At 43.9% G+C, this 19,741-nt stretch overlaps 1 protein-coding gene across 1 annotated transcript in view; it reads left to right on the top strand.

Moving 5' to 3' along the window:
* ABCC4 (ATP binding cassette subfamily C member 4 (PEL blood group)) overlaps positions 1–19,741 on the top strand; it is a 257,587-nt gene that overhangs the window by 100,652 nt on the left and 137,194 nt on the right. The window contains exons 12-14 of the mRNA XM_075563536.1: positions 7,339–7,433; positions 7,933–8,019; positions 16,276–16,372. Of these exons, the coding sequence (XP_075419651.1) occupies positions 7,339–7,433; positions 7,933–8,019; positions 16,276–16,372 (279 nt within the window). The remainder of the gene's footprint in view (positions 1–7,338; positions 7,434–7,932; positions 8,020–16,275; positions 16,373–19,741) is intronic.

Below are 19,741 nucleotides of genomic sequence, written 5' to 3'. Positions count from 1 at the left end.
AAAGTTATATGAGCCACCAATAAAATGATTTACAAAACTTGGGCTGCTAACACCAAGGTAAGCAGTTCAAAGCAGTAGCTCCTCAGCAGGAGAAAGATGAGCGCGGCTGCTGCTGTGAAGATTTACAGCCTCAGAACTCCTACATAAAGACCTACAATCTCAGACCCACAGGGGCAGTTCTGCCCTGCCTTGTCGGGTCACTCTGAGACATCATGACTCTGTCATGTATAGTCCTGTATGCAGTGAGTGAGTTCTGATAGGGTCGATATAAGGATATAAGTCAGAGATGACTTGATGGCATTGAGTTTGGTTTGGATGAATATTATTTTGTATTTTAAGCTAGACTTGTGAGTAAAAAAAGTGTGAGTGCACATTCTCTCTCGCGCATACACACACGACTGCAGTTTTAATCTTGATATGTGATAGTGACGTTTGGAGAATACATTTTACGTCATATTAGGAAGTTCTGCTTATTTTTGTATTTGATTTTATTGTTGAAAATATACACAGGAAAAGTCACCGATTCAACAATTTCTGCCTGTACAATTCAGTGACAAGGTTTTCAAACTTCACCTTGTACAGCTGTTTGTTCCCAAGTTGTTCTTCCCCCAGCAGCATAAACTCACCGCCTCTCATGTTTCTTAGCCAACATTTTGATTTTGGTTTTCTGTTTGATCTTAGATAGGATCATTTTAAACAACAATAACAACAAAAGTATAATGCTCAGGAGGAAGGCAGACATTCTTTACTCATTGAGCTAATTATTGCTTGAATTAAGACGCCCTGGTGGTGCTGTGGATAAGCATTGGGCTGCAGTCACAAGGTCAGCAGTTCAAAGCCACCAGCTGCTCTGTGGGGAAAAGATGAAACTTTGTGCTGCTGGAAGAGTTACAGCTTTGGGAATCCAACACAAGGTTGTTCCGAGTCAGAAGCTATGCGATTGCAGTAGGGTTTTGGTTGTTTGGCGACTTCAGGGTTTTATTTGGCTCAAAAATTTAAGGTCCAAGGAATAGCTCAGGGCAGTAGTTTCCAGGGCCCACCAGCCTCCCTGAATGCCGAACATGAGGATTCTATGAGAATTGCAGATTCTCTTTTGCATTTTCTCCCTTCCAGCCCAGACGTTTTGATAGAAGCTTTGATTGAAACATTCAGCAGCCAAGCACTTAACTGTTTTTAAAACATAAAATTTTAGCATAGAGAATAGTTACCTTCATAATTCCTTTTCAGCCTTCATCAACTTTGTTCTTGCTGTATGCCTGCCCACTGCAAACTTCCCACCCCATGACCCGAAAGCAGATTCTAGATTATTTGCTATTCACTATTTCATTGGTCAGCAATTTATTATTTATTTGTCTCTAAAAGATATAAACACCTCTGTAAAAAGAATTGTTACAGAAAACAAACCGGACCATCCCACCAGAAAATAACCCAAACAAACCCTTTCCCGTCACCTTCCCCGGAGCATGGGCATGTTTTCCATAATTGGGTCAGAGATCCTGGTGATTGTTTGTTGGAATTGGAATCTAGGCCTGTTGCACTCCATCACATGGGCTTGGCTCTCGAGTCTACCTTGTTTTTGCTGGCCAATTTAGCTTTTGAAGAAAACGGAATGTTTTTAAAATTTCTCCGTTGATAATGTATAATTTCACTAGGGGGCAAAGTGGTAGTGCTCAGAAATGACATCATTTGGCCGAAAATTAAAAGGTAAAGTCCTTATTTGTGTGTTGTGATTAAAATAAACTAGGTGAGTGACTGAGGGAAACAGCACACCTGATAGGAGAGTCTTGTTTAGAAAAGAAAAGGGTAAATACCAATAGTGATTGGGGTGCCAGAGGCTAGCAAGCTGTGCTCTGTGTTACTTTCTTGAGGTCATAAAAATCAGTGAATAATAAAACTTAAAGGACTCTCCACAGGGCCAGTTCAATGCAGTCTGGACCTCCAGCTGCTCTTTTATTCTCTGAGGAAACTGCTAGGCCATTCTATAAAAAAAAAGAAAGAAAAAAGAATGGCCTTGAGGCTCCCCACCAGCACTGGGAAGAAAGAGTAATTTTGCTTCCTCAGTGGCTAGAGCAGCAAAGGCTGGATCAGGTGGGTAGCATTTTATGGTGATGGAGACAAAAGTAATTATTGCCCGTTTAATGGGCTAGTATTCTTTCCTCTTGGGTTTGCTCATGAGAAAGTATCTATTTTCAGAAATAACTTTAAGCTAGCAGCACTGAGCTTGATTTTTTTTTTTAATCATATAGCATCCATAAAGGGACTTGAAAATGTTCATGGAAAATTCCATTATCTTGTTGTTCTTAAAAACACTTCTATGACTTGGGGAAGTTCCACAGAGTAGATCCATTTCCTATTCAACCATCCATACGTATTTTGTTCCACCGCATCGATTGTCCCCACGTGGAAACATCACCCATCCTACTTCTTCACTGTGTTTCTTGTATTCTGCTATCTTATCATTGCATTCATTCCCAACCCCCCAAAATGGGAATGTGAAGCCGGTTTGGATGCTGCATGAGAAGAGAGGTGGCAAAAGCAAATGTAGAACCCCAAGAGTACTCTCCAGAACTCAACAGCTGTTGCATTGATTCCGAGTCACAAGGAGCCTTTTCAGGCAGGGTCGAACTGCCCCTGTGAGTTTCGAACACTGTGACTCTTTATGGCGTAGAGAGCCTCACCGTTCACCTGGGGAGGGGCTGGTCATTTTGAACTGTGGTCCCTGGACCTATTTATTCAACGTTCACTATGTGGTTTCTGTCTTATACACATGCCTTCAAAGGGATGATTTTTTAAAAATCATTTTATTGGGGGGGGCTCATGTAACTCATCACAATCCATTCATCCAGCCATTGTGTCAAGCACATTTGTACAGTTGTTGCCATCATCATTCTCAATACATTTTCTTTCTACTTGAGCCCTTGGTATCAGCTCCTCATTTCTCCCCTGCGCACCCTGTCACCCCCTCCCTCAGGAGCCCCTGATGATTTATAAATCATTATTATTTTGTCATATCTTACACTGTCTGTCTCCCTTTACCCCCTTTTCTGATTTCCATCCCCCAGGGAGTAGGTCATATGTAGATCCTTGTAATGGGTTCCCCCTTTCTACCCCACCTTCCCTCCAGGTATTGTCACTCTCACCCCTGGTCCTGTAGGTAGAATTGGGATCATGATAGTGGGGGGGTGGGGGGGGGGGAAAGGAAAGTTGTATGTTTCATCGGTGCTATACTGCACCCTGACTGACTTGTCTCCTCCCCCTGACCCTCCGCCACCCCCCTGCCCGGCCGGCCTCGCCTGAGAAACCCGGGCCGCTCCAGGACGTGAGAGGTGGGTAGACCAGCAGCCTCTGAGAAGAGATCTTGTCGTTGTCCTCATCACCGCTACCACCCCCACCCCCCCTATCCGGGCGACCCTTAGGCCATGCGTTTTCTATCACGCCTGGTGGACCAACCACTGTAAAGGGTATGTCCAGTGGCCTATAAATGGGTTTCTGGTCCCCAGCCTGTACTCGCCCTCATTAAACAATGATATGATTTTTTTATTCTTTGATGCCTGATACCTCATCCCTTAGACACCTCGTGGTCACACAGGCTGATGTGCTTCTTCCACGTGGGCTTTGTTTCTTCTTAGCTAGATGGCCACTTGTTTACCTTCAAGTCTTTAAAACCCCAGATGCTATATCTTTTGGAAGCTGGGCTGATTTTTGAATCTTTTCCAACAAATCATCTTAGATGTTTCTGTCCTTATTTTAGGGTTGGTGAATTTAGGCCTTAGAGAGACTGACTTGCCTCAACACTTGGAGCGGAGCTCAAGTTCAAATCTTCCATATGTGTGTGACTTCCAATTCCAGACGTTTCTAATGTACCCTTTCTAGGGAGTCTTTGTAAGTTAAAGCTGTTTTAGAAAATGAGGCATCTGAGGCAGTGTACTGTGGAAAGAAACAGGCCGCAAGCTTGTTTTCTTGACCGGAGTCAGGTTCTGCTTCATCCAGTCCAGGGTTTAGATTTTGCCTTGTACTCCCCTGCATTTCTGGAGTCAGCTCCCTGCAAGCTCTCTTATTTGGGAACTTCCCCCTAGAAAGGATGGTGTTGGGAAAATGGCTGCCCCCCTCCACCCCCACCCTGCTCCCCTGCCCTGCATTCCTCCAGGGAGTGGTGCTCTCACTGAAGCCAGGGGGGAGGATGAAGCAGTAGTGGGAGTGGGTTTCCTGGGCTCCACCACCCTCAGAACACCCAGACCCAGTGTGACTGAGCCCTGCATTGGCTGAGCCACCAGTGGCCTGGATGTTCCACGCTTCAAGAGGTGGACTGCTGCGTCTTTGCTGACTGACACAGTGAAGTGGAGTGAGTCTCGTGCTCAATTCTGCCCTCGCCAGGAAGTGAGGCCCTGGAGGAAGGAGGAGGAAAGGTCGGGTGGTCTGGTGCAGGCATGGACACTCTGGACGCACCATGTTGGCTGCCTGAGCCTGTCATTTTCACCTCCAAAAAGCGGGCTCATTGGAGCAGTTGGCTTCCAACAGGGAAGAAAAACAATACCCAAGCAGTTGCTGCGGCCTCCTCACCCGACCACCCTGCGTGTAGGAGCAGAACTGTGCGCTGCAGGCATTTCAGTGACCGTGGTCCTTTCAGAAAGGAAACCCCATGCTTTACTTCCACGGAGCCTCTGGGTGAATTTGAATCACCGACCTTTTGAGCTCTTAACTTTTGGTGCTACCCAGGCATTGACTGACACACACACTCTTACTCTCTGCCTGTGCATACAGGAGAGGGCTCCATCAAGATTGTGGGGAAATGCCATTATTTTCAAATTCCAGTTTTCTCCAAATTTTTTGATGACTCCCCCTATACAATGGAGAACAGACCTTGATTTATAGTTTTGACCCCCGGGGAACTGAAAAAGGAGGGAGATAAGCCATGCACACACACAAAGAAAGCTGCATAAGAGCGGGGACCCTTGATAAGAAATATAAACAAAGCCTTGTCAACCCAGTAGAAGGGAATGTTCTTCTGACCCAGACGTGGCTTTATGGATGAGGAGCTTGGCCAGGCCTGGAGACATGGGTGGCCCGGCCGTGCTAGGAAGAACACGCACTTTCCAATGTTAGAAGGGCTCTGAACAAGGTCATGGCTCTATAAGTTGTCGACAGCATCTGGTTTGCCAAAGCCTCGAGTTTTGGAGGTTCTTTTCTGGAGACCTTCTCCCATCTGTATCAGATTCGGGGAAGGAATCTAACAGTGTCATTGGTGTGCCTCCCGGGAGCCTCCTTCATCGCTCACGTACCATGGTTGTGGCCCTAACCCAGAACTTTCAAACCAGGTTGCACAGTTTCTGGTTTTCCTCTTGTGAAAATAGGTGAATCAGTTCTGACTCATCTTGGCCCTGCAAAACAGGGTAGAACTGCCCTGGTGGATTTCTGAAACTGTAACTCTTTGTGGGGATAGAAAGCCTCATCTTTCTCCTGTGGAGCCGGGGTCGGTTTCAAACTGCTGACCGCGTTTTCAGCAGTTCAACACATAATCATAGCACCAAGGCTCCTTGCAAGCAGTTGAAGATGAAGTAGTTGGCTAAGCTGAACTGGCAGTTTAACAGCAGTAAGGATACGTTCTTCCTCTCTGAGAGGGACTGCCATAGCTTCCCAGCTCCTGCTTCCACTTAACAAAAGCCAACAGTTATGGTCGGGACATTCCCCTGACTCAGTTTATTCCCTTCCAATTCTTTTCCATGTTTTTTCCCCCAGCGGAGGCTTACCCTTAAAGAGTTGGCAGATTTGACGGCAGGCACACTCAGAGGGCTAGTGCCCTACCCCGAGAGAGAGCCCACGGACTTACCTTCTAACTGTGCTAAAAGAAAGTGCCTGCTCTTGGAAATGACTCACATTGCTGTGCTCCAACTTGATGCTATTTTGAGAATGTCCACAAAGCAACATCCAATCGGAATAAAAACCAAGCAGGAACACATCAGGAGGGCTGTCTGCAACAAAGCCCGGGCAGTGAGTGGATGGGTGGAAGACTGGGCATTTGCCTTTTAAGGAAACAAAGTCAGAGAATGATGCTCATTTGGAGACCCTAGTATTCAGTGTTACATAATAATGGCTGCCTTGGCTCAGATGAAGTTCAAGCAGACGAATCTGTAGTGTGGGCCTGTGTGGCCTGGTGCGCTATTGGTGGTGGTTATGCTGGAAACAATCTTGTTTCCTCATTTCCTGGCTCACTGTTTGATCAGAAACTAGGCATCAGACATCAGTAGTGAGTTACAGTGAATCAGTAGTGAGGTATAATGAATTTACTCCCTGGTTCCATGTTGTACAGACTTGTTCCTCCAAACTGTTTTGCACAAGAGGATAGAGAGGTGAAAGAACTTGCTTCCCATGGAAATCCCAGGGCCCCCTTGTTTTCTGCTCACATTTGCTTTGCAAAGATCTTGTTGCTTGATACCCCAGGCGGGCCCATCTACGGCCATTATTGCAGAGATGAGCAGGCCTGCGCCTGACTTTCACCCTTGCCACCTTCCGATCTGTTGCCCAGAACGATGCACGGAGGATCGATTGTTACTGTGCCTAGGCCAGCTGTGCCATTGTTTGCCCAACCTTAAGACTCATTTCATTCAGGACAAATACGTGGCATGTCTTTTTCAACCAGCCCACCTCCACCCCGCTTTCTCCTCCTGCCTCTTCCATGAGCTTTCTTCTTCTTTGTCTTCTAATTGTTGTAAAAAAGAGATAACATGGCATCTGCTAGATCCTTCCCTCTCACGTATATAATTTGGTGACACCAGGATGGCTGGTCTTTACCAGCTCTCCGCCTGCACCCACACCCCGTTGACGGGCTCTGCTCTGCTTCTTATTACCCTCTTGCTTTTGTGTGAGCACTAGGCATGCACCCATTCCTTCGCCCTACTGTGCATAACCTTTCACAGGACCCTCCTGACCCTCTAAATAAGATGGATTTTTCTTCCACCCCTCTACACCCATTTCTTCTTTTTGTTTACTGCTTAGCACCATTCTCAGTCCCAATCATTTGCTCCCATGCAGCGCGTCGTTCTCCTACTACAGAAACTCCAGGAACGTTGTTTTGTTCCCTGGCCCCAGACAGTGCCTCACATCCCGTTGGTGCTCAGTATCTGTATAAATCTGTTTTTTTTTTAAATGTGCAGTGACAAAACCAAAAGCCTCACGAGTGTTCTGAACAGTGCAAGATTGTAACTCACCACCTCCAATTTACATTCATTGCTCTTGTTCAAGTAATGTCTTTGTTCCTGAAGAAGTCATGCGTGAAGTTTAGGATAACAGTCGGCAAACATGCCTTCAGTTTTTCCTTTTTCCTTCCCTTACTCTCCGTAGGACCTACAGCTTTTGGAGGATGGAGACCTGACCGTGATAGGAGATCGGGGAGCCACTCTGAGTGGAGGGCAGAAGGCACGGGTCAACCTTGCAAGGTAACTGCAGTTCAGTGGCGGGGCATTAGGGTGGCATCAGAGATTCCCTGCGTAATTTATCATCCCATCCCCACTACCCACGTCCCCACCCTGAGCTCCCACATTCCTGCCACCCGATCCATGTGAGTCAGCCTCAACCTCCACCAGCCAGAGACCAATTCATGTTGCTCCTCCTTTGAGCAACACTATGAAGGTGGATGGAAGCATTCTGGTGCTAAGTGGACGGGTGCATATCACCCCATCCTTTGGACACAGGCCATGTTTATCAAGTTCTCTTGCACCTTTGAGGTTTAAAGGCTTCATAGAAGCCAGCTTATTAGTGTTGTTGTGCATGTCAAGGAGGCTCCTGGTAATTGTCCTGAACACGTCGAATCTGCTTACTGTGGCTTGGGAACTGTGTGAGGTCCTTGGCTGGGACCATTCCGTGCGGCCCAATTCCCAGGCAGGAACGGAGGGAGGTGTGGCACTTTCTCCTGTCTAATCTCTTGACGTTCTTTAGAGCAGTGTACCAAGATGCAGATATCTACCTCCTGGACGACCCCCTCAGCGCCGTCGATGCGGAAGTGAGCAGGCACTTGTTTGAACTGTGAGTTTGTGCGTGTTGTGTGATTCTTGCTTAGGGAGCTCCCTGCAGAGGGGACTCGGGCAAACGCCCTCGCGCTTCAGCAAATTCAGCTTATTCTTTCGTTGTGGTGTGTGTCTCTCTTCTCCTCCTCCTCTCCCGATGCAGGAGACCCAATCTAAATAAACGTTGTCCAAGTGCAAGGTCAGCAGGGGAAGATGTAGCGCACACTTTGAGTATGTGGGAGGGGGTAGAACGCATGCTCAATTTAGGGAGTTCAGGAAAAGGTAACACATTTTATGAGTGTTTTCTCCTGATGTTTGCAGTTGATCAGGAGGAAGATGAAGCTTTCTACTCCACTAAAGACTGACCACCTCAGAGAACCCACAGGGGCCAGTTCTACTCTGCCTATCGGGTCACTCAGAGTCAGCAGCAACTCAGTGGCAGTGAGGTTTTTTTTTGAAATTGATAAGAAATATTTGATGAATCCTCAGAGCACAGAAAAAGAACAATGATGGACAGTTTTACTTTGAAGAGTGGAACTCATTCACTTGGTCTTTGGATTTTCCCCCCTTCACCTTTTTTTTTTTTTTATAACCCTTTAGAATTAAAGTTTTCCGTATCAGCACAAGGCTTCCAGGGAAAAGTCTTACTGGTTTGTGCTTGCTATTACGTAGACTGAAAGGAACTGAGCGACCACTAGAACGTGAGAATGATTTGTTTCCTATCAGACTGGCTTCTGTAGTCCAGAGTGGGGTTTGTACTCTTAGAAGAATTCATACCCACCACTCCAAATTCAGGGTCAACGAAGTTTCTAGAATCTGACTTAACTTCCGATACTTATTTTGTGTTTCTGGAATTTGACTTTTCTTCTTTTTGAGGTGTTGGGCTGGACTCTTGATTAGCCACCGAGACAGAACAATTCTAGCATCTCTACGATCATTTAATGAATTATAAAGGAGGCCCGGTGGTGTGGTGGTTACACATTGGTCAACTAACTGCAAGGTCAGCTGTTCGAAACCCCTTTCCTTGCTAGAAAGAAGAGGTTCTTGAGCCCTGTAACCAGTTAGAGTCTCAGTAACTCACAGGGACAGTTCTGACCTACTCTGTAGGGTCACTATGAGTCAGCATCCACTTGATAATAATTGGCATTTTCTGTGCAACGTAGATTGCCCTTTTCCTCAAAAATTTCCTGAGCTTGATCTTCCCATTTTCCCCCTTATTAAGGCCCGTTAGCATCGTTTAGGGCCCCTTTGCACACACTAAGATAGACATTCTTACAACTGGCTTTATTGGAAACACTTTACCTTACTAAGGAGCTTACTGAGCTCCAGAAAGCCTGAGGATCTATTCTGAGCAGAGTAAGGGAGGCAGGAAATTTGGATTTTGTTCCTGCCCTTAGGTGTTGTGTCCCTGCGTAGTATTTAGCAGGACAAATTCATGGGAAAAAGCATGCCCAAAGTGCTTAAGAAGGCTTTACTATTGGATAAACTCAAAGCAAGCTCACTGCCATCGAACTGTGCCGACTCACAGCAGCCCTATCGGACAGGGTAAGACTGCTACCTTGGGCTTCTGAGACTGACCGCTATGGGAGTAGAAAGCCCTACTTTTCTCCCATGGAGCACCTGGCGGCTTCCAATGGCCAACCTTGCAGATGGCAGCCTAACATGAGCACTACGCCACCAAGGCCGCTTTTCTCAATATAGGATGGTAAGTGATAAAAGGAAATGGGCAGTTACAAGCATTCAGCTTCATGTGTAAAGCTCAGTGTCAACTGGGCCTGCTGGAAGATTGCCTGTGGTCTGATGTCTGGGCAGGATTTATAGAGGCCGAGAAAAGGATTGAATTCTTTTGATTAGAAAGGGATAGTAAGAGAACTAAGGTGCGATCTGAACAATGAAGACACCTGAAAATACCAGTAAGCAGGAAAGTAGGTTTTCCTTGGGAAATGGTGTTTTAGTGGTAGAATTCTTGCCTTCCATGCAGAGACCTGGATCCTATGCCCAGCCAGTGCACTTCATGCATAGCCATCACCCCATAGTCCTTGGATGCTTATGCATTGCTCTGAAGCGGAGTCTGTTTCAGTGGAGCTTTTAGGCAGACTAGGAAGAAAGGCCTAGAAACCTATATCCAAAAGTCAGCCAATGAAAACCCCGGGCAATAACAACTGCATGTCCATGGTTCATGGGGACATCATGAGTTAGAGACTGAAAAGCAGCTCAAAGCAATTCCGTTTCCTCAAGTAGAGGAGGCTAGTAGTTGTATAACACACAGAAGGGGATGTGCTTGGCGTAGGCTCTTAATAGCAAATTAAAAGTGAGTTAAGCATTCTAGGACTGGGATGCAAGGTCTAATCATCGCTGAAGCTTGAGTAGCTATGGAAGACATCAGGATTCCTTAATGCTTCTTGACTAGGTGATGTCGTTTGTGTCACATAGCAATGAGAACTATTGAGTATAGGGAACAGGATCCCGTAGCCGTTGGCCATGCTGCCAGCTCTCATTTGTTCTGCTATCCTTTCTCCCCCTGATTCCTGACTGGATGCATTTTTGACTGTCACAGAAGAGTGCCTTTGTGGCTAGGACTGAGTTCAACGCTAGGGCACAAAGGCTGCCACCGAGATTTCCACCCCTTTTGGTGATAGGAGCGACTCAGCTTCTTTGTTCCATTTGCCCCAGCCCCTGAGCCACAACTCTGCCTCCCCATTTGGTGGGCAGCAGCACAACGCCTCCATCACTCAAAAGACCAATTCATACTGGGCCCTTACACTGCTGTCATCATGGAGTGGGACAGTAAGGGACAGGAGGACATAGCTACAAAGTATCTACATTTCAAAAGCTCTGGCAAGTTTTTCTTTGAATACCGGAGCATTGCACCTCTAAGGTTTAATGACTTTGGATAGAGACTTGCTAGGAACAAGCTTGTTAAGATTATTGTTTGCTAATCAGAATCACATTCTTTGGAGATACTTAGGACCTGGAGCATGAATGCAATTTGGGAAATCACTCAGCAGCAACTGGAGGATGCGTTCAACAAGTGACACAATTGGATGGAACATTATGCCATGAAAGGTGGTGGTGTACTGAAGCTTCTGACTGTGAAGTGTTTACTTCATACATGAGTGTCTATACAAGGTTATTAAGCTTTGCGATTCTGCAACTGAGGTTAAGGACTCTTAGATGAACCAATGTCAATCTGATCTGTTGCTAATTAGAGATCTTAGAATATTTTTGTTGTTTCCACATACTGTCAAGTGACTGTACTCGATGCCAGTGTAGAACTGCCTCCTAGATTTCTTAGTATGAGTGAAGGAAAACTTCTATTTTGTTTAAAACCAGGGTGGTATGTAGAACACAGACTTGAAACCAAGCCTCAAACAAAGTTGATGCAGAAGAGCTATTAGCAAAATTCTATAAGGTCACATCAAAAACTTTGTTGTGTCACATCAATTGTCTTATTTGAGGAGGTGTTGGGCATTTAAAGTGGAACTTTTGTTAGGATAGGCTTGCGGATGTAAGGAATGTAAAAGTGGGTGCTCTTTGGGGAAGCAGGTAGTCATCAGAATGTCACGTGATGTCAATTCTTCACCACAGATATTAAGATATCCCTTAGGTATACATGCTCCTGATACCTACTTGGCTGGGACATTTCTTTTCAGAATTTCATCAAACCCCTCTTTAAGAGTATACTCTTTCACATCTTTTGTGACACTCCACAACGAAAAACCTTTTTTTTAAACTTTGTAGTTAAATTTGTTTAATAGTCACTAATATTAGGGAAGGATTTTAAAGAACTTGAACTGAGATCAAGACTAAAAAGTGAATTTAAGTTCCAACTGTAGACCAAAGGTTTCTATAAGCAAAGCTCCTCGCATTTAGGCTCTCACTTATTCCCTCCTTTGGATCAAGGATTTTATTGAAGATCCTTTAGTTTGTTTTCTTCTGTACATCCGTGTTGATACAGCTTTTAGATGGTCACTGTTTAGATTCCTGGACACTGCCTGATTTCTTTTCCATGCTTTATCATCGGACCTCGTCTTCAGTGAGCATAAGTATGGGACAAAGCCACGTAACTGTAGAATATATTTTTTGTGTGCATTTCTCCATATATACATCTATATATCTGTCTATCTGTCTATCTGTCTGTCTATCTATCTATCTATCTATCTATCTATCTATCTATCTATCTATCTATCTATCTATCATCTATCTAGAATCTGTCTTTGGGGGATAGCATGATAGTTTTCTGAGAAATCACATTAGGAGTACCTTTCATATAACTTTTGCTAGTACTAATAGCAATGACAAGTATATTATTAATCTAATCAGTAATACTGATCTGCTCCAAAAGCCTTTGGATTACTAAAGAAATCAAGACCAGAGGGAAGTCAGTTTGGGGAGATGTGTGGAATCGTGACGCTATTGGGTAAATTTGTTGAATGTTCTGTTCTTTCATAGACATTAATCTAAATATAACAAGAAGTATCAGGAAAGACATAAACTCTGCCTGTTGACCTAAAGGGAACTCTAAGGGTGTTTTGTTATCTACAACAACCTTGTTGAGGGAAATGCAGGATTTTTCTTTGGCTGACATATCATTAGCAATGTCACCAAATCTTTTTTCCATGGTGTCCGTGGTGTTATGGATACCATGTTCTACATCTTTGATTCTGTATCAAAGTAGAAAGGCTGAGAGTAAAGACTGTTTTAGCCTGGAATTTGTAGTTAGTGGGTCTAATGATTTTTACCTTATTTCTGATAGACCTCTTTGTTTCCTTTTTAAAATAATTTTAATCTACTGGACACAGTTCTGAGACCCTATAATGTCAAATGGGATTCTTTGTACTCTGTCTCATGCCCTTCCCCAGCCCTTTACCTACACAAACCTGCTATTTTCCAGCTCTGTTGACTTATGTCTCCCTGGGTGAGATTTCCTCTTTCTAACATCTCTCCACCTGAACACTACACATGATAGACCAGCGAAAAAAGATAAAGATGAAAAGGAAGTGTGCAGACCCTGCACTTCCCATCTTAATTCCTCCTCCTTTGTGCACAAGTGTGTCCTTCTTACCTGTTCACGCATTTGCCTCCTAACCAAGGGGTAGATGTTCAAGGCCAACTAGAGCACTTTCCAATGCAAAGGCTTGGTGTCTGCTTCAGAAAAACCAGCTTTTGAAAACCCAAGGGAGCAAAGTTCTTGGACACACATGCAGTTGCCGTGACTTGGAATCAACTCCGTGTGGCAACTGGCTTGTTCTCTTCCCACTGCTTTTACAATACTTGGTTATTCGTGGTCCCTGATGCACCACCTGTCTCCTTCCACATACACTAAACGTCTGACCTGCACGAAGATGCCCGTATGCAGCACCTTGTCCAGAGCCATTGGACCCACTACACCACTTCTCGGAATGTCTGGTCCACCCAGCCTCGTGGCTCAATTGTCATCTCCTTGGTGAGGCCACTCCTGAGCGTTCCAGAGAGATAGCAACTCTCACGGTCTTTTACTTTTTCTTCAAGGCCCACACCCCTCTGCCACACTGCCTTGCCTCTGTTTACCCTTTGTGCTTCTGATGAATGAACTGCTATTGACTTTGTTGATTAATCCAATTTCAGAACAGTGCCTGCCCAGGACTGTAGCTGCTCACCAAATACAGGACAAAGGAACTTCAAAAGATTCATGGGAAAATTATATTATCTTTTCATTACATTTTCCCCGTCGAATTTTAGAAGCCCCCTCACGTTTTGTTGATCAAACAAATAACAGTAGAGATTCTTTCTTGATTTTTCCTTTTCCACAGTTTTTCGACCCCTATGTAGATTAAGAGTTGAGTAACTGGTTTTTGAGTCAGTGATTTTTAATTGGACACTTCTTGGAATTTCTTATTCTTTAAAATACTATAAAATAATTTTTATAATAACATGAAGAAATAATAATAATTTATAAATTTTCAAGGGTTCATGAAGGAGGGATGGAGGGGAAAAAAGCTGATACCAATAGCACAAGTAGAAAAAATGATGATGGCAATAATGTACAAATGTGCTCGACACAATGGATGTATGTACAGATTGTGATAATAGCTGTATGAGACCCCAATAAAATGATTTAAAAAAATTATAAAATAGAATACTTTCTGGGATTTTTACTTAGAGCAGGATAATATAAAGAAATTTTAACCCATCAACTGACAATATTATGTGACTATGTCACCTTTTTATCACAAAAATGTTGGGGAGAAAACGTTTTAAAGCCCTTATTGGGTACATCAACTCATCACAGTTGATTATTAATATCTTCCATCAGATTTACATAAAGGGATTAATGGGAGATAATTTTGAATGAGGGAGAAAGAGTTTCATTGAAAGCCTTAGTAAGAAGTTTAACGAAGCATTTATTTACGTGAAAAAAATTGAGGCATGAACTAACCAAATAAGGTATGTCAAAAGCGAAAAGTTAGTCCTTTGGGATTTTCAGATTAAAGCAATAATGTGTGGAACTACCTCATTTTGATCTAGTGCCATCAACTTGCTTCCAACTGGTGGTGACAATGAGAGAACAACCCGATGGGGTAGTTGCTTGTTTAATGCTTCCATGGGCATTCATTGTGGGCCCCAGGAAAATTAAATCGTTGTCAACTTCAGTCTCTTTTCTGTATATCATGATGCTGTTTATTGGGCAAGTGGTAAAGATTTTTGTTAATGTTGAGGAGTGGTCCTTATTGATTTTCATTAATACTCCTCTTCACTATCAGCAAATGATTCATTTGCATATGCTGTTTATTAATGAATATTATGACAATCTTTTAAATTTTTAGTAGGGGCTCATATAACACAGCGTAATCCATACATACATCAATTCTGTAAAGCACGTTTGTACATTCATTGCCTTCATCATTGTCAAAACATTTGCTCTCCACCTAAGTCCCTGGCATCAGCTCCTCATTTTTCTTCCTCCCTCATGAACCCTGATAATTTATAAATTCTTATTTTGTCATATCTTTCCCTGGCTGACGTCCTTACGCCAATCTTTGAGTCTTTACCCCAATCTTAGAACTGTTTTCTCCACATAAGTCAGCTTCTCAGGTGATTTGTCCAGCATACAGATTGAAGCATATGGTGAGAAAATGCAATGCCAGTCCACACATTCCCTGATTTTAGGCCCCGCAGCATCCCCCGGTTCTGTCCACGGTACTGCTTCTTGGTCTCTGTACAGGTTCTGCATGGGCACAGTGTAATGTTCACAGAATCTCATTCTTCAGACTTTGGTGTGATCCACACAGTTGAATGCCTCTGCATCGTCAATAGCCCAGGAGTATTCTGTGCTTTCAGCTTACATGCATCCGGTACATGCACTGATAATCGACATTCCACATCCTTTTTTGAATCCAGCATGCATTCCAGGTGGCCCCCTCCCATAAAGGTTGCAAGCGTAGAAGCCCTGATACGCGGTTCAATTTATTTGTGCACACAGGCGCTTTGGGCGGGGGGGGGGGGGAGGTATTTGTTTGGAAGATTACATCAGGGTCGTTGGTGGCACAAATTATTTACCCTTGCGGGTTAGCCTAAATGTGGGTGGTTTTAACTCACCCACTGACACTGGTAGATCTGCAGATGAAAACCCCGTGGATGGCAACATGTTTGTTTCCTCAGTGAGTTGTATGTGGGGAGAATGGTCTACAAAATATATTTTGGCAGCAGTTATCAAGAATCTATGATCTTTTTGGGGGGATATTTTGTACGTCTGTTAGGCACCCAAAACAAAGGTTCACATTTTACATGTTTGCATCTCTCTATTCCCCTACCTGCCCTAGCACCCCCACCAAACAACCAAACCCACTGCCATCAAGTCGATGCTGACTCCTAGTTACCTTTTACGACAGGGCAGAACCACCCCTGTGCGTTTCTAAGAGTAAAGCTCTTTATGGGAGTAGAAAGTCCCATCTTTCTCCTGAGGAGTGGCTGGTGTTTTCGAACTGCTGACCTTGAGGGTTACATAATCACTGTGTTACCAGGACTCCCTGCCTTAGAGATAGAATAATTAGTTATTTGAGTTGTCATATTTTGGAACTTCAGTTATCCATTTCATCAGTGTGGCCAGTGAACTTGAGGTTGAAATTGTTTTCATGGATTGATATTTAATTTATTTTTGTATTTGCGTTTATATTCAGAATGTGCTGCTTTATGCCCGTGGTGACTTGGTCTTGGCGTGTTTTCAGAATGTGGGTCTGTCCCCCGGTGTACCCCCACTAATGTGTCCTTGTGTACTGCACCTTCCCATTCACAGGTGTATTTGTCAAACCTTGCACGAGAAGATCACCATCTTAGTGACTCATCAGTTGCAATACCTAAAAGCTGCCAGTCAGATTTTGATACTGAAAGATGTAAGTAATTTGCATATGGCTACAGAACTGGCTAGTGTTCAGGTAGGTTGAAGGCACGGCCTGTTTGCAGTGCTTGGGCATCCTGGCAAACTACCTCTTCTTCCTCAAGTGCATGTTTCACTTTGAACTGTTATTGGTCAGTGTCTTTGAAGATGAACTTGAAAGGCTTATAGAAACCATAAAACCCTAAAGTATATTAAATGGGTATTTCAAAGTTATAAAATGATAATTCTTCTAGAGAGATTGTTGATGGTAGTAAAATTTATCATTTTGGTCTTATTTTATCTCATCTGTGACTTAAGTCCAAGTACACTTATCAATATTTATTAAATTATTAACATATTCATATTCCTTTAAGCACGTCAGTTTACCTAAAGAATGTCTGTCATTAATGAGCACCATAATGTGGTTGGGTATCCCTTGATTGAGGCACCCAGGATCCTGGGCAGCCAGTTCTTTAGCCTGTTTGGGGTAATAAGGCAAAGTCACTGTTACCGTAGTGGGAATAGATACATTGCAGGAGCTATTGGAGTGATACTGGTATCAGACAGACCTGTCTGAGCAGGTGACTCTTCATGGGGACCTGAATGACGTGAATGGACACACTCCTTGGGGAAAAGCATCAGAGAGAGTTGGACCAGAACAGGGCTCGGGAGGTTCTACCCTGAGAAAGGCACTAACCTTTCATTGTGAGGAATAGCCAGAGAGTCTTGTGAAGGAAGATAGGCCCAGAGCAGAGGCCTGGTGGACCTGCACGTGTGATGGAAGGGAGCTTCCATGTGGTCCAGAGAAAGCCTGATCTCTTTCAGGGGGTTGGGAAAAGGGCAGTCAACTCTAGAAGTCTTTGTTAAATTGTTTTCCACATTCCACTAGTGATTTTTGACATAGTATTGTACCGTGGGAAATAAAGAGCGTTTAGTAAGCTTTCAAAGATACTAAATATGGGCTTTTTTTTACAACTACCTTTTGTGTTATTGAAAATATTTCAAGCAAACACACAACCATTTCTGCACGTTCTGTGTGATGCCGTTGGTAACATCAGTGAGGCTGCAGCCAGTCTCCCTCTCCTTTCCCACTTGGTCCTCCTCCATCATTGTAAACCCCCTTCTTATCCAACGTTGGTCTTGCTGTTGTCAGAGTGAGCTCATAGGTAGTTTTAAGAGAGCCCACTGTTCAAAGCAGACATTCTTCACTAATTCGCTAAACCATTGTTTGGTATAAAGAAACCTTCAAGGGGATAGTTTTTTTTTTTAAACCTTAAGGTTTAAAGATATTCTCTGGGTCATAGAATGGGGTGGGGGTTCATCCAATCTGCACTGTTCCAGAAAGTTTACACAATGAGAATTTGGGATTCTGTTCTCTCTTGATGTAATGGAAGGACAGCCGTGGAAGCGAGGAGGCAGATGAGTAGTCTTAGTGACCCAGAAGACTCAAGGGTGGCTTAGGCTAGCGTGGCTGTGGGCAGCATGGTGTAAGATCTCTTTAGGTTAAATGGTGGCTCTGTGCATCCCTCCTTGACTTGGCACCTTAGCACCCTTGATTTTTCCACAGACCCTTGATCAGATGACCCCTCACTGTGGGCTTGAAACTTCTTTCTCACTCTTCAAGCGTTTAGTTTTTCTCTTTCTCCATTCTTTTGGTATAAGAATAAAATCAAATTTATGAATATTCACTATTGTTTTGAGGGCCGCTTCAAAATGGAGACCGTGATGATTCATCACATGGATTCCTGGCTCAGGGCTGGTTTCATGTGCTCAGCTCTAGCAGGGACACAAGGGCCATGATCAGCAAAGGTGTGTCCATTCACTCTTAACCATGTGGACATACATCCTCCTTTTCAGTATCAGGTTTCTGTCCTGGGGTGTCTTCCCCAGTTTACTCTTCTTTGAACCCCCGAGTATTCTGAGGCCTATGACAGTTTCTATCTCACCTATTAATGCTATTTTAATACATCCACTGGCATAGATACTGTTTGTTTCCTTAAATGCTCCTAGTGTTGTGTCAGTGATTTCCATTTTTTGTGTGTGATTTCCATTTTTAACATGATTATACATTTCTTTGAAACCCCATGAAACCCAAAGTTTGTCATTGAACAGAATGCTCAATTATGTGTTTGCTGAGTATATGGATTTGCTACACCAATAAGCCAGATATTACTGATGAAAATCATAGTTTAAGATCAGCTTACCACATGGGAACACATGGGGCGGGGGGGAAGAGCAGCATATACCAGCCCACCAAGCCTTGATGAAGAGATTCCCTCTCAGAGCAGCCAATCCATAGATAAGACCGGCCCCACTATGGCCGGCCCCACTATGAGACACAACATCCCTCACTGACCCATCTCCCTACAGGTGACAACACTGGAGACTCAGTGTGGGAATTCCACCTGATTTGACACCACCACACTGAGGCAAAACGCTAAGGGTTTGGAACAGAACAGCAAGGGCAACAGAACAACAAAGTCCCCAGAGAATACCAAAAGTAGCTGTTAGGTCCAGGGTTTGGTGCCCCATCGGACTCAATTGCAAAATACTACTAAAGGCCAACAGTCCTTGAACTAAGTACAGGCTTTTCTTTCTTGTTTTTTTTTTTTTTTTTTGCCATTGGCTTCTTGTTGTCATTTGCTTTCTTTTGTTCCTTGGTTTTGCTCTGTCTTGTTTTTGTGCATGTTATTATCTCCGCAGGTCTGTCTAAATAAGACAGGCTGCATGACCAATCTGGAGGAGAAACGAAGGACCGACAGTTCTGGGGGCGTGGGAGAGGGGGAGGTAGGGGAAAGGTAGTGGTGGTAACAAACCCAGGGACAAGGGAACATGAAGTGATCCAAATCGGTGGTGAGGAGGGTGTAGGAGGCTTTGTAGGGCGTAATGTAACTGAGGAGCACAAATGAAGGCTGAACATGATAGTGGGACAAGAGGAAAGTCAAAGGAAATAGAGGAAAGAGCTAAGAGGCGAAGGGCATTTATAGAGGTCTACATAAAGTCATGTACATATGCAAATAATTTTACATATGAGGGGGAAATAGATCTATGTTCATATATTTATAGGTTTAGTATTGAGGTACCAGATGGACATTGGGCCTCCACTCAAGTACTCCCTCAATGCAAGGACACTGTTCTATTAAACTTTCATTCCATGCTACTCACCTTAGTCACACAATCGCTGAAAGAAAAATGAGTGCGTCAGCAAATGTGGTGAAGAAAGCTGATGGTGCCTGGCTATCAAAAGATATAGTGTCTGGCGTTTTAAAGACTTGAAGTTAAACAAGCGGCCATCTAGCTCATAAGCAACAAAGCCCACATGGAAGAAGCACACCAGTCTGTGTGATCACAAGGCGTCGAAGGGATCAGTTATCAAGCATCATCA

Source organism: Tenrec ecaudatus, chromosome 11, assembly GCF_050624435.1.
Source record: "Tenrec ecaudatus isolate mTenEca1 chromosome 11, mTenEca1.hap1, whole genome shotgun sequence".
NCBI lineage: Eukaryota > Metazoa > Chordata > Mammalia > Afrosoricida > Tenrecidae > Tenrec > Tenrec ecaudatus.
The sequence above is the reverse complement of the archived record's forward strand: the minus strand, read 5'-3'. Positions and strand labels throughout refer to the sequence as shown.